General features: G+C 29.5%; 1 protein-coding gene and 1 long non-coding RNA gene across 2 annotated transcripts; both read right to left on the bottom strand.

Moving 5' to 3' along the window:
- Positions 1–4,292: 4,292 nt before the first annotated feature.
- LOC103499283 (FCS-Like Zinc finger 6-like) lies at positions 4,293–5,193 on the bottom strand. The gene is made up of 2 exons (XM_008462257.2): positions 4,816–5,193; positions 4,293–4,677 (listed from the first exon to the last, which is right to left on the bottom strand). The coding sequence occupies exons 1-2, from the start codon at positions 4,935–4,937 to the stop codon at positions 4,506–4,508; spliced, it is 294 nt and encodes a 97-aa protein (XP_008460479.2). The 5' UTR covers positions 4,938–5,193; the 3' UTR covers positions 4,293–4,505.
- Positions 5,194–14,159: 8,966 nt separating this feature from the next.
- Positions 14,160–15,724, bottom strand: LOC127150963 (uncharacterized). The gene is made up of 2 exons (XR_007823616.1): positions 15,379–15,724; positions 14,160–14,351 (listed from the first exon to the last, which is right to left on the bottom strand). It is a non-coding gene; the product is annotated as an uncharacterized LOC127150963 (long non-coding RNA).
- Between the last annotated feature and the right edge of the window lie 732 nt (positions 15,725–16,456).

The raw sequence follows: 16,456 nt of genomic DNA, 5'->3' as shown, positions 1-16,456 counted from the left end.
ATAGACGCAGACGTGCGACGGTGGTGGCGAGGGCTAGACATGAACATGGTTGAAGAAAAAGACTCCCGACGGTGGTGGCAAGCATAACAGTGTTTGAAGAAAGGGAGGAGTGACGACGGTGGTGGCGGGCACGAGCTGGGCACAAAGGACGATGGTGGTGGCGGGCACGGGCTGGGCACGAGGGACGAGGTGGTGATGGTGGCAGCGACTGTTCAGAGAAGAAAGGGAAGATTGTTAGATGAGAATGAGGAGTGAAGAAGAAATTGGAAGGAAGAAATCGTGTGGGTGATTGAGAAAGAGTAAAGTAAGAGAGAGAAAGTCATTTTTTTACAAAATTAAAAATTAAAATTAAAATTAAAAAGGAGCTTTAATGTCGCTTTTCAAAACAAGGATGTTTAATGTCAGTTTTAAACCGACATTAAAGCTCCTTTTTTAATATCGGTTTTAAACTGACATTAAACATCCGCCTTTTCAAAAACGACATTAAAGTTTATTTTTCATTTTTTCCAACCGACATTAAAGGCCAGATTTGTTCTAGTGACTTATCCTTAATTTGTCCCTTTTTGTGGATTGGGGCAGATGACTGTTTTACCTTTAATTGTCTATGATTGCCCTTGCCATTCTTTTTTTCAGGTTTCTTTCCAGCTCCTTTATGACCCATGAGATTGACAGAGTGAATTATTGGTTTCTTAAGTCTCGCTTCCTCTTGAATGAGCATACTTTTTAGTTCATGCACATTCCATTTATCTTTCAGAGTGTTATAGTTCATGTGAAATGGACCATACTCTGAAGGTAAGGAATTAGGGATAAATGTTACCAAAAAATTCTCATTAACTTCCATTCCTATGGTCTTTAACCTTGCTGCCAAGTTCATCATTTCAAGGATATGCTCATGTATAGTACGAGAACCATCAAACTTGATGTTGGTTAAAGTACTCATAAGTGTTCCAGCAAGTGACTTGTCAGCCAACTCTGACTGAGAACATTTTTCCACAGATTTCATAAATTCCTTAGCATCTTCAGTGTTCTTAATTGTAGACTTAATATTGTTTGCTACAGTCATTCGCATAAATATTAAGCTCAATCTATTTGATCTTTCCCAAGCTTTATAGAAAGATCTATCCTCATCACTGCTAGCAAGAGTAATTGCAGCAGGTTTCTCACTTAAAGTGCTAAATCAAGATCCAAAACTCTAAGATGGAATCGAATTTGTTCGCACCAATCAGAGAAATTGAGTCCGTTAAACTTTATTATAGATGTAGCATGCGAATAAAGAGAAACAGGGGCGGATGCTGCAATTACAAAATAAATATGCTTATACATCATTGCTTTGAGAAATAAACTTAAAGATATTGACATATGTTCAGATAATATTAAATAACCATTAATTTATACATTGAAGTTCTTCTTTGGAAGGCACAACAATGTACAACATTTACACTTAACTGATGCTAGATTTAGTTTCATATAATTGGTAATTTAATTGCTCAAATTAGATACATTAGTTATCTTTGAATATACTAACAATATCTAACCAAACACCTCAATTAACCACAATAAGATTCAAAATTATAAAACTGCTAATTACCTTTGGGCAAATTAAATGTTCTATAATATTGAAAATCAATATACTCATGACAAATCATTAATGTTTCATAATATTATCTCATTCATTAGCATCAAATAGACACGAGTAATTGAATCAATCTTAATTTGATATCTAAAGATCTACCAATTTGGCCACTTTGGTGACTAACAAATTGTCCATAACATAGGCATCATGATAAAACAATTCCAATAAACCATAATAAGATTCAAAATTATAAAACTACTAATTACCTTTGGGCAATTTAAAAGTTTTATAATAATGAAAATCAATATACTCATAATAACATCTTTATTTTTCATAATATAAAATAATTCACCATCATCACATAAATAGGAGTAATTGAGTTTAACCTTAATTCGATATCTATAAAACTTACTAATTTGGTCACTTTGGTGACTAACAAATTATTCCTAATATATAGATATCAAACAACATAATTGCAAGTGATTTGCCTTATAATTTACAGTTAGATACAAGGATTTCATCAAAAAATTCATACATTCATACATTATCCTCCAAAAATTTAATTGTATAATTTAAATTTTAGATATAAATGGATACTTTAAACATAACACATAAAATATAATTAACACGTGATCCTCAATTTCATCATAAACTAAATATATGCAATATTTCGAAAATCATTAAAATCTAAAATTTAATTAGATTTATGATGAATTAGATTTTCGACAATATCGTAATATTTATTAGATTTTAATTCCTTTTATCAAGGATTAAAAAATTAATTTAATTCGTGACCTTTCAAATAGATAATTAAAATTTATATCAAAAACAATATCTTAATTCTTTAAAAAAAATCAAATCTTCATAAAGATCGCAGGGGTGGCCTTTCAATATCTTAATTGAGATTATCAAATCTTCAAATCTGTGAAAATTAACTGAAACTTCAATCATTAATAATGTGTCCAATGAATTTTATTAAGGTTGCCGGAAAATCAACTTCTTGAAGAAAAACAGTGAATTTAAAACTTTTATAATTTTCTTTTCTTCTAACTTTCCATAAAAACAAATTTTTAAATTCATAATCTTTAATCAAACAATCTTTAATTTAAATTTAAAAAATAAAACATGCAGCGGAAACATTAAAACAAATCATTAATCATCTATGTAAAATTATAAGTTCTCAATCAAGGCTCTGATACCACATGTAAACTTTAGTTTCATGATTATACAATAAACCTTAAAATTGTATATAACGATAAATGCCAAGATATTTGAACTAGATAACTTTACAAATTAATATTAGTTAGACAACATACCTTGATTGTGTTTCTCTCACTTGCCTTCCTTTTAGACTTAATTTAAGTTTCTTGATGGGAAGAATAAACTAGTTAATGGGGCAGTGAGAGGACCAATCCCTAAGGTTATATTTATAGACACCAACATTTAAATTAGGACATTATCTTTTAACCTAATGGGCCTAATAAAATATGAAGCCCAAAAAGAATAAAGAATAAATAATGCAATTGGGCCACATTAATGATAATATTATATTTAAGAATAAATCTAACATCGTTTGGTAACGATTTTTTTATTGTTTTTGTTTTTTAAAAGTTAAACCTATAGACATTGGTTTTAATCCAAATTTATTCTTTTGGTATCTACTATTCATCAATGGTTTTAAAAACCTAGCTAAATTTTGAGAACTTAAAAAAGTATCATTCAAAAGGTTATTTTTATTTTTTAAATTCAACTATTATAGTTAAGAAAAGTTGTAAGTCATTCCCTTAGAAAGAAATATGCTTGATTAAAAAAAAAAAAAGTTAAAAAAACAAGACACAAACAAACAAGATAATGAAACAATGATATAAAACAACCCAATAGAAAGGAATATAGCATACATGACTAAAGGAAAATGGTTCCAATGAAAGGAGATCACTTAAGACCCCCAAGAGAAGCTCGAGCCTCTTAGAATAATAGATAAACATGTTGGTCAAAAATCCAAACTAATAACTTGGGATGGACACAAAGATGCATTATGGAGACACATACTACGCTCACCCAAGACAAAATAAATAACAGCACACCAAACAACTCTTGATACTTTATATTTTAATTAATTACTTGCATTGATGTAATCAATCCCACACAAAATATAAAATTTCCGTATTTGGAGCAAAAGTGCTCAACTTAAAAAAAGAATAAGGACAACAAAATCAATTACCGTCCATCAATTCAATCAAACAAATATTTTTTAAATTAAAGAAAAAATCGATTGATTTGATTTTGATCGGTTTAAATCGACCCTTGTTTTGGACAAGCACTTCAATTATTGCAAAAACTTTTGAAAATGAAAAGACAGTTAGTAATATTTTGACTATAAAAAAATCAATTGGAGTTAAATGTTTAAAATGTCATAGGAAGGAAATGTAGACATCTTAATTTTATAAAATTCTGAATAAAAAATGGATACAGATAGAGATTTTTCAACCAAATTTTTATAAGAAATTTTTTTTTTAAAAAAATACATTAAACTAATAAATAAATAATAAATGTTTATTAGATTAGGGTAGTGTTTATTATTTATATTGTTATAACCAGATTGATTCACTTGTTTGAGTAAGAATTATTCACAAAGTTGGCAATGTATTGTTGTGAGTTTGTCCACTCAAACTTGCATAATATAGCTACTTATCGACCTTATATTTATTTTGATATGATCTAAGCTTTAAGTGATTCTCAAATTTTAACATTATATGTAACGTTATACAAAAACCATATATTTCAATTACAGGAAATATTCACATACATCACCTCCAAAATTATATCTAATACTCCAACATATTATATCTAAATATACTTTTATATTTATATGCGTTGATAGAAAAGCTGGAGCGGTTGCGGCTACTTTCAAATCTGAAGTGATATACGGCGGCTACACGGCGGCTACAGTCTCACCATTAATAGCAGAGACTTTTGTCACGGTGGTCGGAGCCGATGCGATTGCCGTCGATCCTTTCTTCGACGCCGTCAAACATTTCTCCTTAGCCTCGTCTTGATTCATCTGCTGTTGCCGGCACTCTGCACTACAAAAAGCGCTTTCTCCCCTGATTCCACATCAAAACACCAAAAATCGGATCAATCACCCAAAAGATTACAGCCCAGTTTCCATCAAATTCGTTTCAAGATTATACTGTACCCTAGAACAGGAACATTAATCGGTTCTTAAAGTGATTTTTACTTACTTGTACATGTAAATATCTCGGCCGGCGAGGAGGCGGCGTTGGCAGAGGCAGCAAGCACGGAGGTGGTGAGAAGACCAGGGAAACTCATCGGAATGCCTTCGATTGTTTCTGGGGGAGAGCATGGAGAGAAGACGGTGATCGAAGAGGGAGGAGGCGGTAGGGTTATCGAGTTCAGAGACGGCGGCGCCTCCGACGTCGAAGAGGATCTCCTTCTGGCTAGTGGTTCTCTTGATGGGAAGCCAGTTGGGGGGGGGGCATGGTGGGGGAGAGAAAATGGGTGAGAGAGGGAATTGAAAAGTGGGGGAAAGAAGGAAGGGAGGAGAAAGTGGATAAAAAAGAGAAGCAGAGAGTGAGGAGTGAATCTAGACCGTACGCTGTGGCTGATGGTGACGACCAGTTCTTATTTCTAAATATTTTGGGAATACACGTCAACTCCCTTCATTATTTTCTTCCTTTCCCATTTTCTATAAAAAAAAAAAAAAAAAAAAAATGTTGCAGCACTCTATCTATCTTTTATATTTTTCATATTAAAATACCTATAAAATACCTATAATGTTGCAACACTTGAGTTTTCTATTTTTTTATTTTTTTTACTTTTTTCTTCTTCCAACAATGTGCTTAGTTTTTGCTTATTGTAATGTTTTAACATGAATTCTTTTGATCTGTTTGATTAATATGAAACCTAAACTCTATACTCTAAATTTTGAAAACCAAAATTAAGTAAATTTTAGAAAACATTAAAATTAATACAACTAAACAAAATAACAAATTATAAATGTTTACATGATTTTGAGCTATGAATTTTATATAACCATAATAACATCCTATAATTAAAAAAAAAAAAAAAAAAAAAAAATATATATATATATATATATATATATATATATAGTTGAGGTCCTAAATATTTAGGCATATTTATAAAATCATACATAAAATTGTTAATGTGAATGTATTTTGTTGATGTTAATGATGAACAGATAGTTGCAACAACTATTCGAAGTCATACATGATTCATATAGCTATTTTTATAATGAATAAAATTGTAACAATAAGGACTAATATGTATATATTTAAAGAAAAAAACAAAAAAGTAAATTAAATTATAGAATAAAGATGAGACCAAAATAAAGAAATACGAAAATATTGCAAGTGGCAAAAAAGACTAAAAATGTGTTTATTATATGTATTCATATTGGGGCCCACTTGTATTTGATTTGGTCATCCGTCCAAAAGTATGGAGGGAGAACGATTGGATGCTTGTGTGCACTTTCCGGTCTCCAACGCCAGCGGTCACTTTTATTGAATCTGATTGGGCCACGTGGAATGTCTTGTACATGTCAACACACACAACAATAGACAAAACCAGGGCTATTTTTCTTAAAATAATTATAATAAAAAAATATCATAATCATTATTGATTGCTTTTTCTCAAAGGTAAACAGTACGCCTTCTTTAAAGTTTAAACTACAAATATATAGCATTAATGACCCCATATTTCAATTAATGTTTCCTTTTACTCTTTCCCCTTAAATTTACGTGTAGGGTTTAATCAATTTTTTTAAGCCACATGTTCTTTCTTTTTTTATTTTGATTCCACGTCTTGTACACATACTTTGTTAGGTTGAATTCTAATATTCTACCACTTTAACATTGTTAACCTTTTAACTAAATTACAATATTAGAAATATAATTGTAAATTTGGAACATTCCATAAGGGATTAGTCATATTTATTTTTTATATCTTATATAAATACTTGAGATGTATGGTGTTGGGTGGACCGATTTTTCCTTCTAAAATGATTTGGCTTGTCCCAAGTCAATTTTGTATGTACAATATCGCGCTGAATGGAGTCGGATTTGGTCCATTTGTCACTTTTTGTGTGAATATCTCACATATCAAAGTTTGAAAATAAAATAATCAAGAGACTCAAATTCACAAGTAAAACACTAGATCACGGGGATCCACTTCCATTATTCTTGTGTTTATGTATCTTCTCTTTGATACTCCTCTATCTTGGGAGGGGAACCTTCTTCTTATAGAGACGGCAGGGATTTTCCTTTACCTTCCAGAGAGAGGGATGCAAGGCAATTGGGCTGATAATTAAACTGAAAAACCTGAATGTCAAGTTGTTCAATTTGATTTGAATATTTTTAATTTTAAAAAATCATCAATTGAACTTCAATTTAACTATTAATATGAATAAAAAATGTTTACATACGATGAAAATTTTAGTTAAGGATAAAAATGAAGTTAATTTTATTGGTTTGCAGTAACGTTACATCTCTAATACACACTCAAGGCTTGTGTGTTTTATTTGATGCACACTTGACACTTCATAAATTTACGGTTTGAAGTATTTTATTTTGCAGTTTTTTCCCTTGAAAAATAAAATTGACACTCATTAATGATAGGAGTTCATTCAATAATTTTAATTGTTGCGCCTTAAGAGAGAAAAATATAAATGCAAAAATTAAAACTGCCATCTCAACCATAAATAAACTCTCTTTCTCCAATTTTTTTTCATCCACACTTTCCTTTTCTCTTTGTATAATCTTCATAATTTTGAAGCTTTGGAGATCTTTTTTTTTTCTTCGATTAATTCAACAAGTTTAAAGACACTCCTAGCTAGACAAGCATTGTACATTAAATACAAAGGTACTATTATATAGTATAGTATACCATTTCTCACCTAAAGTAAGTTTTGAACTCATTTTGTCCTGCTAATATCGTAACACATGGATTATGATAAATTTAATATTACATCAATATTCTAACTATTACAAATGTTGGGTGTCGACAAGTGTCTGACGCGAGCGGCCGGCGTCCTCAAAATGGGTTGTTTTTAAAATAAAATAGAAGTTGCTACCAATTTTTTTTTACGGTGTGATTGGACATTGAAATATAATAAAAACCTTTTAAATAAAATCATAAAAAAATGGTCTGCGAAAACTAAAGTTGAGTTCAGGAGTCATTTGTGTGTGAGTAAGATGTTAGTACCCCACAACTAATATTCTTTAATTTCTTTAAAAATTAATGTCTTATTTTACCCCTCATTACTCCGAAGCAATGATCTGATCATAAAATCTTCTCACTTCAAGAAAGTGAGGAATTAGCACAATTTCTCAAAATTTGTTGTAGGAATAGACTTCTAATAAAGAGATTTCTTTTAAAACATTAATTAAAGTCATTTTTTATTGGGATCAAACCTTGGAATCCCAAAGATGTGATTCCTCACCTCAAGAATTCTAGAAAATCGGACTCTCAAATTTCCTAAATTCCGTCATAGGATTTCGTTTAGGAAAAACGATATAAGTTATTAGAAAAAAATTGATTAAGAAACCTTATGAAATCATAGATTAAATTTTGAACGTTTGAAAAACATAAAAAAATTGTAACTTTAAAAGAAAAAAAATTCTAAATGACTAAAAAAAATAGTTTTGTGAAATGTTCTAAAACTTGGATAATTTTAAATTAAAAAGATTTTAAAACATTGAGAATTTTAATTACAAAGAATTGAAAATTTAAATAGGAAACAAAACGAGGTTTCTAAAATAGAAATAAACAAGAGTAAAGAAGCATCATAATAAATTATGCAAACATAAAATAACATATATTGAGATTTTAATAAAAACATATTGCAGATCGATCTCGGACTTTCAAAGAATCAATTTCCTCACCTCAAGAATCTAAGAAATTGGACTCCCAAATTTCATATATTCCATTGTCGGATTTTTTTTAAAAAATTTAGAATGTTAACAAACTTAAAAATTATTAGCAATAACATATTTAATTGACCATAAAAGAGGGGAAAAAACAAAATATTAAATAATATATAAAAGACAAGAACATATTAAAGAAGAAATAATCAAGATGAGAAAAATATTAAAGAAGCAATAATCAAGATGAGAAAATACGAATGAAACAGTAATAAATGCTATAAAAAGAAAAAAAGAAATAAATAAATAAAAATGCTAATTATATATAAAATATGTAAAGAAACAATATATAGAAAATAAAGTTTAAGAATAAATTAATAAAGGAAAAACATAATAATAAATAAAAAATAGATAACAAGAAGGTATGAAAAATACGTAAGAAATAAAAAAAAAAACTATAAAGGAGAAGCTCACAAGATAATAAATAAATAATTATAAGAGAAATAAAAATAGATAAATAAGAACAATAATAATAAGCTTCTTTCCTTTCCTTTTTTCTTTTTTTGCATTTTTTTATGGAAAATTGGAGAAAGATAAATAAAATAATTAAAATAGTAAGAATAATGAAAAATAAAGAACTTTGAAGGAAAATAAACAAAATTAAGAAGAAGAGGAGACAAAAGAGAATAAAGAAAAGTTGAAATCTAGACACACTAAACTCATCTGTTGTTGAGGTGTGGATCATTGGGACCAAAACCCTAACATACACTTCCAACTAAGCTAAAGTTTTTTTGGATTCTTGACATTATAGGGAGAAAGATGAAGATTTAGGAGTTGCTAAAAGAGAAGATAAAATGGATGTTGTACACACACACAGATATATATATATATATATATATATATATATATATATATATATATTTACCTTTTTAAGAAGGTATGAAGGTTAAAAGAAGTAGGGGTATGGAAGTTAGAGATTTAGATGAAGAAGAGAGGATATGAAAGTTGTAAAATTTTTTAGGGTTTTTTGTGTGACCTTTTCTTTATGTTGGGTTGTGTCCCCCATGAATGAAGAATAAAGGATTATTTATAGCAAAAAAATGCTTCTTCAAATGGCTTAAAATTCAAAATGGCTAGTTTTTTTGAAGGGGTCTTTTCAAAAATATAAAAAAACGGCAGAGTATTTATATTGTATAGAACAATTCCGAAAATGGAAAAAGTCCAGAGCCCATCGTGTAAAATACAAAAAATGCCCCGTCAATAATGTGCGTAATATATTTGGTAACGCGATTTGGTACACGATCGTTTAATTAATTCGGTACACAATCGTTTAGATTTGACTACCCCAAATCTAAACCATTTTTTTCAAATTTTGGTATGGTCGTTTAGATTTGGCTACACGATCGTTTAGATGGCTAATCGTTTAGATAGCTACATGATCGTTTAGATTTGGGGTTCCAAATCTATTTTTTTTTTCAAAATTAGCTACACGATCGTTTAGATTTGGCTACACGATCGTTTAGATTTGGGTTTTTTTTTCAAAATTTGGTATAAACGATTTTTTCAATATTCTTTATACACGATCTTTTAATTTTGGTTACTCTAATTTAAATTCCTAACCAATTTTTTCAAGATTCTTTATACACCATCTGCGTAAAAAAGAAAAGAAGAAAGACGATTTTTTTCAATATTATTTGTACACAATCTTTTAGAAACAGGAATAAAAAGAAATATGAGTACAAAGGAAGAACACGATAAAAAATCAGAGAGAGGAGAAAAAGATGGAAGGACAAATTTGGAATATTTAAAAAAGGACTAAATTGATGGGTTTTGTTACATGCGCCTTTATTATATTTAGGAAAGTTTCCTTTTTTTTTTGAATTTGAAAATAATACCAACTTTAATATTCATATCAAAATGACATGAAGTCTTTAATAACCAAAATTAAATTAAAAAAAGTTACCATATTTGGTATTTCTTCACCTACCTTAGTTACCCTAACTAAATGGTTTAGTTACTTTAACCAAACAACCTACGAAACTTAGAAAGTAGTTAAATAACACTTTTTTTAATAGAAAAAGATAGTTAATCACAAAATTAAAAATAAGCCAAATTATGGCAAAAACTAATCTAGCAATTAAATTGATTTTAAATAATGTCCGACAAAATTAGGTGGCTACATTGGCATGCCAGGAATTTTGGAATTAGCAATGCAATACCAAATATTCTTGTTGATTTTGGTTTTTAGTTTAATCCTAAGAAGCATTTTGGGGTATAATATTATGGTAGGAAAAAATGGTGTGATGGAAATACAAAATAGCAGAAATGAATGAGAATTTCATTTGTTTCACTTTGGACATTTGGCCTCGTGATGAGTGTAACCAACCCAACCTTTGTGCTTGGGATGATCATGCATCAATGGTCAATACGGTAAGAATTACTGATATTGGACATGAAAAGAAAAGAAAGTAATTCATAGTATATTTTTATTAATTGATTTTTTTTCTAGGATTTGTCTCTTCCGATTCTTTAAAGTTGTTCAAGGTAATTTTGGATCTTTGAAATATATATAAATAAATTAGTAATTTAATCTTTAGATTAAAATTCTAACATAATGTTGTGCATAGTTTGTATGATATTAGCTTTCAAGAGAATAAGAATTAGAGTAGGAGGTACCTTACGGGATAGGCTTTTTACAATATTAGTGACGATTTCAAGGAAAACTGTCACCCATTTGAAGCAGACAAAGATTTACTATTCGACTTTAATTTACAGAAGGATGTTTGTACATAGGAAGATGGGATGATTTGAACAACTTTTTCAACAACACGTACGATACGCTTATCTTTCTTTTCACAGCGCAGCTAAAACCTTAATATGTTTAAATATATACACACACATATATTATTATCATCACATTTTTTAAATAAAAATATATACAACAAGGCGATCGTAACTTTTGGCTTAAATTCTGTACTGGGTAAGTAGAACAAAAAAGGAATACAATGGGAAGGCAATTGGAACTACATAATGCTGAAGCTCTTATTAATTAAATATACAGTGGAGAAGAACTATATAATATAAATTCATGGGAGTTTGGTAAGTTGAACAATTCAAAATCTCAATTTCCTTAGTTGAGTTGAGTAACTATGAATGTAATTGATCACGTGGTGCGGTTGAGGAATGATATCCTTGTTCACACCCTCCATTTAAATCTCTGTCTCAAAATTTACCATTTAATCTTGCACGGGTACGATTGAGATTTTATTAATTTTTGAATAATCCTTCTTCGTTTTTTCTTTTAAATAATTTATTTAGAATGATATTTTTTATTACAAAGTTTACATACATGTATTCTGTTACAGAACATATTGTTTGAAATAGAGGGAGAAAATTCTCCCCGTTCTCTCTTTCTTTTCCCATGTGAATTGTGATCTTATACAACGGAATAAGTGGACTATATCTATATAAATTTTTTTGTATATATATATATATATATATATATATAATGTTGCAATTGAAGAAGCAAATATGATTCTTGGAATATATAGGCAATGAATTGGCTGGACCAAACAGTATTGGTGCTAGCTAGCGTTAGTACTTCACAACAATGCAAAAGACCTACCGAAGCTTCGAGAAATCATAGATCGTCTGTACAGGAATTTCCAACAAAATCCTTTGATTGTTGCATCTGGTGCATTCTTTGTTGACAAATGGTATGATGAACTTGTTACAAAAATTGTATCAAATGTTGTTAGTGCTCTCATTCACAATATATATAACATGGTTGCAAGTAAAATTAGCTTATATATTCGATAATAATTTTTTACTTAGCTGTGTATATATATATATATATATATATATATATATATATATATATATATATATATATATATATAGGTGATGACCCCAATTATTGATTTATAGATTTGCTAATCCAACATACCTAAGTCAAGTATCAAACACATTTAGACAACTAAAGAGCTTAATTCAAAAGCATGCCCCTTGTGCTTCTGCTTTCATTTTTCATCGTCTCTTTAATTTTCTTAGCTCCATTTTATTTAAATATGAACAGAATTACGTAGGTATCTAATATTTTAGATGGCGTCTTTGTACAATATCAAAGTATATTGTAGGCAAACTTTGATTTGTGGATACTACAGTGTCCTCAAAGCTAAAACTTTTATTCCTACACCTGACTACTATGGGTAAGATTGTTTTTTTATTCCTACCCAAGATATTTAAACGTTGTATAGTCAATGGGCTGTCTCATGAGTTCACCTGAACAATTAATAATGAATATCTTTTTTCACTTGACATAGTTTCATTACTTGTTCAATGCACTTCTCTTCCACCGACTTATGGGTTCAAGTGTTCTCCAAGTTGATAACAACATCTCAACTTATCTCTACACCTATGTTCATTGCTCAAGAGGAAGAGTAAGAAATCTTTTTTTTTTTTTAATTTAAATTTAAAAATTTGATGCTTTCGCTTGATAATTGTTTGATTTTTGGTTTTAAGTTTTCGAAAATTAAGTCCAAAAATTTCAATTTTACGGAGTTTATAAATTTCATGTTTTAATTTGAGCAATATAACATCACTCCCTACTTCTAAATTTCTGTTTTCTTATCTACTTTTTACTGACATTTTCAAAAACCAAGTCAAATTTTAAAAACTAAAAAATTATTATGTTTAAAGAATTAACTATTCTTATTTAAATATTGGTTAAGAATTTAATATTGGTTAAGAATTTAATATTGGTTAAGAATTTAATATTTTTATTTAAATGCGACGCAAACCATTGTACAAACTTAGAGAAAATAAAGTTAGTCTTAAAAAACCAAAAGCCCTAGAACCATATGGTTGCAAAATGAAATCTAAATAAATACGTGTGTAACTGATTCAAATTGATTATATATAGAATTTTTTGATAGTCTGGTGTAACCATGCTTTTCATCAATTTGAACAATACAACAGAGTTTACAATAAAGATTTATAACCACATGAACTTGAGTTTACACAAATGCAAGCCAAGCATAGTTCACCTTTAAAGGACGTGGAACACAAAGGGAGGAATATCATTTGACACCACAAAATGGTCTTCTTAAAATTCCTATGGTGCTTTTGAATGGAAAGCATTGAAGCTTACAAAAAGAGAATTGCTAGATCTTGCATTTGTCTATAGTGACAATAACTCTTCCATAAGTATTGCTATAATTGGTCTATTCCTTTCATTGTCATCTCTGATTTTGTAGCTATTGGTTATAACCGATATTATTTAAATGTAATTTATATTTGTAACGTTGAGTTTTTAATGTCTAAAATAAATAACACCAATTCTTGCTCCCATTCATTGTGATCTTCTCAATATTATTATTATTACATATGATTTACAACATTAATATTTAAGTTTGAAAAATTGGTTTAATAATTAAACTTTGGAACCTACATGAGATTTTTGAAGTTGAAAACACATGCATGAGATGTGTAGTCCAACGACGTTTCCTTTGGGAGGATAAAAAAAAGACTAGGCCAGTTAAAAGAAAAGAGAAAACACATCCATTAGCTTTTGGCTTGTTTGTTTGTATTTTAAAATTCGTTCAAATTTAGTTCTGGTATTAAAGTCAATTCGTCTGAAACTCAACAATCAAGCCCAACAAACTGAATCTGTCGTTAAAGAAACAAAAAAGAGAAACATAATTTCAGTTGATCTATACAAAACACGAACTAAATTGAACTGTTTAGATGTTGACTATAAGCCAAACCACTATAATACTGTGTTTATCCTTCTCTCTTCCATTTTCAATCGCATGCAAACTTTATGTGAAATGTATTGAGCCTGAAGAAGAAAGCAACGTAGTGGAGAAGTTGATGAATTCCTGGCAGAATGGATGTCAAAAAAGAATTATTGCACTGTGATGAACCATTGCTGACTTGAAAGTAATTACGAGCCAATCGAGGTGCTAAACCCGATGTTGGTTGCTCCCAAGATTAACACAACTTCCAAATTTAAACGTGCACATGTCAAAATAAAGAATAGAATCGAAAGAAGGAAATTATGTAGAGGGATGAACTTCAGATTTGAATGTTTTCGTACAGAGATCTGATAAAGGAGGCAAAAATAAAAGAAGGAAAAAAGAAAACAACTAAAAATTTCAAGGGGTATAAAATGGTTAATTTAATTAATATCAAAACCATTAATTTTTAATAAAAGTAACAAAAAATTAGTGGGATAAGTAATAAAAAATTATTTCTTTTTTACAAAGTTACCCGAACCACTTAAAAGGACGACGACAATGGTAGGTGTGATGACAAGGTTATACTATCACTACCAACGTGTATACTTTAATCTTGCAAATAGCATGCCTCGATATTTATACCCTTTAGCTATTGCAAAATTCTCCAACGTGGGATGACAAGAGTCTTAACCTTTGCTTATGGGCCTAAGCCCACAAGTTATTTCCAACAATTTTCCACGAATATCTATTTTGACAAAGTTAACAAGAAAACAAAAGATCAAAACAAAAGAAAACAAAAGTTTTAAGAAATTTGTTCTAAGCTAAGATAGATGATCAAGTTTAAGCATAAATATCTAATGATTGGAATTGATGAGTAGTGAAGCAAGACAATAACCTTGTTAGAGAGAGTGAGGTATCTCTTGAACTTTCAATAATACTGTGATAACTTGTAAAAATACAAGTTATTATGACATTTTAGGTAAAATAATGGAGTTAAAATGTGAGATAAAAGACTCAAACACGTAGCTTTTGTTGCAAATTTATAAAGATAAGAGAATGCAACTTACATAAGTCACCACACTTGATTAACTATGTTTTTAAGTGATTTTAAATGCAGAATGACAAAAAGAAGAAATGAAGCGAATCGTAGAAGAACGTGTTCAAAGACCTAGCGACAAGAAGCTGGTTGACGATCCACATTGTGAGGCGTTCTAACAACAATTCAATAATGCGTGGTGATTTGCTAGAAGATCACTACAAGAATTTTCATCTTCACCGACGCAGTAAAATGTGGGTAGAGCTTTTGACGACATTATTTTTTGTGTGGGCACGCTTCATGGCTGAAACCCCGTCGTCTTTTCCTTTGTCCATGTTTTTGACGTTGCGTCGGCAAAACTACTCACGCCAATTAAAATCGTGGGCAGAAAAAACATTTCTGGCCACAAAAAAACATTGTTTGAAAGGTACTTTTGCCCACAATCATTATCACGTCGGCAAAAATAAATTTTCTAGCCATGAAGAAAATATCGGCAGAAAAGTCTTTCTACCCACGATCATCATCCCGTCGACAAAAATAGACTTTATGGCCATGTTTGTTTTGTGGGCAAAAATTGTTTTTGTCAGTGAAAAAATTTGTCCACAAAAAGAAATTTTTTTCCCAATGCTATATTTTTCAACAGATATGTGTCAAATACATTTTTTAAATAGAAATTTGATTGTTGCTACGAATGATGCATCTGTAGACAATAGTTGTTTCTTTTTTGTCTACGCACAAAACATCGTCAAAGCTTTCTAACTGCCAACATATTTTTAGCCACACAAAAACCGTGACAAAAATGATTTTATTTTTTCACATTTATTGTTAATATTGTATGCTTCTACATTAATTTTCAAATATAGAATAAATTTCTCAGCTATAACAAAATATATTGAACATTGCAATAAAAAGTTTAAAAATGAAAATATTACCAACCATTAATACTTAGTCAAAATATGACAAATCATAATTCTTTAGTTGCAGTAACAAAATATATAAACTTGAACTATATTAAATTCAAAATGAACAAAAATTATATTAAATACACAAAAATTGGTTAACTCAGTCAGAAAGTCTTAAAAACAAATAGTATCTTCCTCGCTCCTTCAAACTACATAAACCTGAAAAATGTACATTAAAATGAATAAAAACATGTTAAATCTTAACTACTTGTATTAAATGAATCAAGTATAAAAACATCAAAAAACAA

Source organism: Cucumis melo, chromosome 9, assembly GCF_025177605.1.
Source record: "Cucumis melo cultivar AY chromosome 9, USDA_Cmelo_AY_1.0, whole genome shotgun sequence".
NCBI lineage: Eukaryota > Viridiplantae > Streptophyta > Magnoliopsida > Cucurbitales > Cucurbitaceae > Cucumis > Cucumis melo.
This window is presented reverse-complemented; position numbering and strand designations above follow the sequence as displayed.

What these genes read in the sequence shown, in the direction of transcription:
- LOC103499283 (XM_008462257.2), bottom strand. Translation starts at nt 4,937, where the DNA reads ATGCTCTCCCCCAGAAACAATCGAAGGCATTCCGATGAGTTTCCCTGG. An exon ending in CGAGATATTTACATGTACAA is followed by an intron (nt 4,678 to 4,815) that starts GTAAGTAAAAAT and finishes ATGTGGAATCAG; the next exon opens with GGGAGAAAGCGCTTTTTGTA.